Source organism: Rhincodon typus, chromosome 15, assembly GCF_021869965.1.
Source record: "Rhincodon typus isolate 14 chromosome 15, sRhiTyp1.1, whole genome shotgun sequence".
NCBI lineage: Eukaryota > Metazoa > Chordata > Chondrichthyes > Orectolobiformes > Rhincodontidae > Rhincodon > Rhincodon typus.
In genome coordinates, this window is record NC_063346.1 from 3,966,324 (window position 1) to 3,969,829 (window position 3,506).

The 3,506-nt window shown below is 42.9% G+C and overlaps 1 protein-coding gene across 1 annotated transcript in view; it reads right to left on the reverse strand.

The window, feature by feature from the left end:
- Positions 1-1,693: 1,693 nt before the first annotated feature.
- Positions 1,694-3,506, reverse strand: part of LOC125485036 (NEDD8-activating enzyme E1 regulatory subunit-like) — a 16,258-nt gene continuing 14,445 nt past the window's right edge. Inside the window, exons 12-13 of the mRNA XM_048605948.1 lie at positions 2,521-2,580; positions 1,694-1,872 (exon numbers count right to left, since the gene is read on the reverse strand). Of these exons, the coding sequence (XP_048461905.1) occupies positions 1,717-1,872; positions 2,521-2,580 (216 nt within the window). The 3' untranslated portion in view covers positions 1,694-1,716. The remainder of the gene's footprint in view (positions 1,873-2,520; positions 2,581-3,506) is intronic.

Sequence of the window (3,506 nt, forward strand, 5' to 3'; positions counted from 1 at the left end):
GGCCTGCTGTGTTCATCCAGCTCTACACCTTGTTATCTTGTAAACTTTAATGATTATGTTTGCAGAATAAATAATGGTTAGAAGCTAAGAGAATGCAGCTATTCTTTTCTCTGAAGGGCAATAACAGCTTATATAGCAACATTAACATAATGATATGATCCAATGTGCTTCACACAGCATTATAAAACAAAGTGTGACATCGAGACGTTTGGGTGATATTAGGACAGATGACCAAATCCTTATCAAAGAGGAAGGTTTAAAGGACTGTCTTGAAAAGGAAGGCAAAGCATAGAGAAAGAAAGGTGCGGGAAGGGAATTCCAGCACTTGGGGCCTGGGCAACAACAGGGCATGGCCACTGATGATGGTGTAATTATAATCAGGGATATTCAAGAGAAGAGAATTAGATGGTCACAGATCACCGAGATAGGGAGCAGCAAAGTTATGGAGTGATTTGGGAAAAAAAGGATGAGAATTTTAACATCTAGTCGTTGTTTAACGAGGAAACAATGAAAGTCAGGGAGCACACAAACATCAGAGAAATAGAATGTGTTCATGCAAGTTAAGATATTTTGAATGGTCACAGATTTATGAGAGGGTTTCCTCAGACTAATCCTAAACTCTTGTAGATGAGCTTAGACACAGGGAAGGTAGGTGGTATTATGGAAGTCATACAGGTGGTCTGAGTGACAGCATGAATAAGAGGTCAGAAACTCAGTTTGTAATAAAACATGATAAAGGCTGTGTACAGACCGGCTTAACCTCAGACTGTTGCCAGGGAGATGGATGAAGTTACTAGTTAGGTCATGGAGTTCAGAGCCAGGACCAAAAATAATGGCTTTTGTCTACTCAACATTTATAATCTTGGAATCTATTACAATTACCAGAGAAGGCAAGTCTCAGCCAAAAATATGGCGCCCCCGACAGTGCGGCACTGACCGTCCCGCCCCCGACAGTGCGGCACTGCCCCGGCACTGACCGTCCCGCCCCCGACAGTGCGGCACTGACCCCCTGACAGTGCAGTACTCCCTCAGCACTGTGTTATGAGCATTAGCGCACATACGGTGCTCACGTGTTTGGAGTGACTTTAGACCAAATGAGCTACTGACTCAGGAGACAGTAAAAAGTCTGACACTTAAAACCCAGTAAGCAGCAGAATGACCTTTACTTGTCAGGACAGACCTCTGCAGAGGCAGGCAGGTCATTAGGAAAAATAAAAGCTTTACGTCAGGACATAAAGGACACTTCTGAGAACAGAGATAGTAGGACCTGCAGATGCTGGAGAATCTGAAATAACAAGGTGTAGAGCTAGATGAACACAGCAGGCCAAGCAGCATCATAGGAGCAGGAAGGCTGGCGTTTCAGGCCTAGACCCCCCTTTCTGAAAAATGGACTGACCTATCTCCTCCCCACCTACACTCACCTTTACTGGCTCCATCCCCGCCTCTTTGACCTGTCTGTCTCCTCTCCACCTATCTTCTCCTCTATCCATCTTCTATCCGCCTCCCTCTCTCTCCCTATTTATTTCAGAACCCCCTTCCCCTCCCCCATTTCTGGAGAAGGGTCTAGGCCTGAAACGTCAGCTTTCCTGCTCCAATGACGCTGCTTGGCCTGCTGTGTTCATCCAGCTCTACACCTTGTTATCTCACTTCTGAGAACAGCCGAGATGATCGGTGGCACTCAAATACACCAGACTGTGGAAAAGGCAAATACATTGGTTAAAATATTTTGGTTACATACACGTTCTGTAGTCTAATAAACTTAGTTGAGTCTGCAATCATATCTGGGATGGTGCCACGTACTGGCAAGTTTCCTAGTCCTTCTTTTTCCACAAATTGCTTCACAGCTCGGGTTAGGATCCAAAATGGAGGACTCTGTGAACAATAAACATAACAATCACGTCAGGTATGGCCTCACACACGCAACCATTAGCAAGGCCTCACATCCGTAGCTATCATTGCAGTTTTAGGCAAGCACAGAGATTCCAAGAACAATTTCCATTCAAACTGACATGTTTAAACAATTCAGTGTTTTTCAACTCCTCCTATCCAGTGAATCACTATTACAGCAGTCCTATTCTGGTGCAATGTTGTGAAGTGTAAAACACGTTGTAGACAAAATTGAAGGCATTGAGCATTCTGCATCAGGAAGTAACGCAAATTCTTTTCTGAAATAACAGTAGATAGTAGCCAGCTACCAAAAGACAACTGACACCAACTAATTCAGCTTACTCTTTAAGAAAGTGGTTGAGTGAGTTACAAGTCTTAGAAAGAAGGGGTCACAAATCAAAGGGAAATACCAAATTTCAGATCATTATCTACTCTAATCTGATGGATATGCTCCCCAATTATTAGTCAACGGATCTCAACACTGTCTTGGCCAATAGCTCAACACTTGTTAAACCAAAACCGATCCACTGGGCGAGACCCAGGGATAAATGCGTAACATAGAACATTCTCTTCTTCAGATTAAATGTTCAAATATTTTCATTAAAAAGGGTTTGTTTTGTCTTTACTTCAAACCTGTGCATTGATGTTGGTGCATCTCTCATCCTTGAACAGCTCCTGTACGTTACTTGGAATCTAAAAAGATACATTTAGAAAGAAGAACATGTCATAGTAATAGAAGATTCCATCTCAACTAAAGTATTGAATTATACAGCACAGAAGGAAGCTATTTGTTCCATCATGACCTTATTCACTCTTTGAAAGTGATACCCGACAAGCTCCAGTCTATTGCTCTTTCGTGATTAGCCTGACAAATGGTTTTCCTTTTCCAGTGCTTTCCAGGTAGCACAGTGGCTCAGCTGTTAGTACTGTTGCCTCACAGTCCCAGGAACCTGGTTTGATTTGACACTTGGGCAGCTGTCTGGGTGGGGTTTGTGCTTTCTCCCAGAGTCTGCTCCGGTTTCCTCCCACAGTCCAAAGATGTGCAGGTTAGGTGGATTGGCCATGCTAAGTTGCGCCATAGTGTCAAGGGATGTGCAGGCTAGGTGGATTAGCCACAGGAAATGCAGGCTTACAGGGTTAGGGTAGGGGTTGATGGACTGAATGGCCTACTTCCACACTGTATGGATTCTACTTACCACTTCTCTTTGGAAAGAGATCAATGATTCTGCTCCTACCAGCCTTTCAGGCAGCATATTCCAGATCATAACTCAATGCAGATAACACCTCCATATTTCACTCCTACTTTTCTTAAGCCCGTTATATTAAATCTGCATTACCTGGTTAACATCCCACCAGTCATCCATCAAATTTCATCTTAATCTTCTCTGCAAAACTAATAGATGCACAAGCTAAGATGGTTCAAATGCATTCCTCACCTAAACTTATATTGCAATAAGCAGCACAGTCATCAACTATCAGCAGTGAGGCTTACCATCTTACTTATCAAGTCAACACAGAGTGGAAACGATGCAAAATTTCTAGGTTTTTGCCCTACCTATGGGATTGTTTTTTAATTTCAAACAGGATTTGGAAATTTCAAACAGGATTTGGAAATTTCA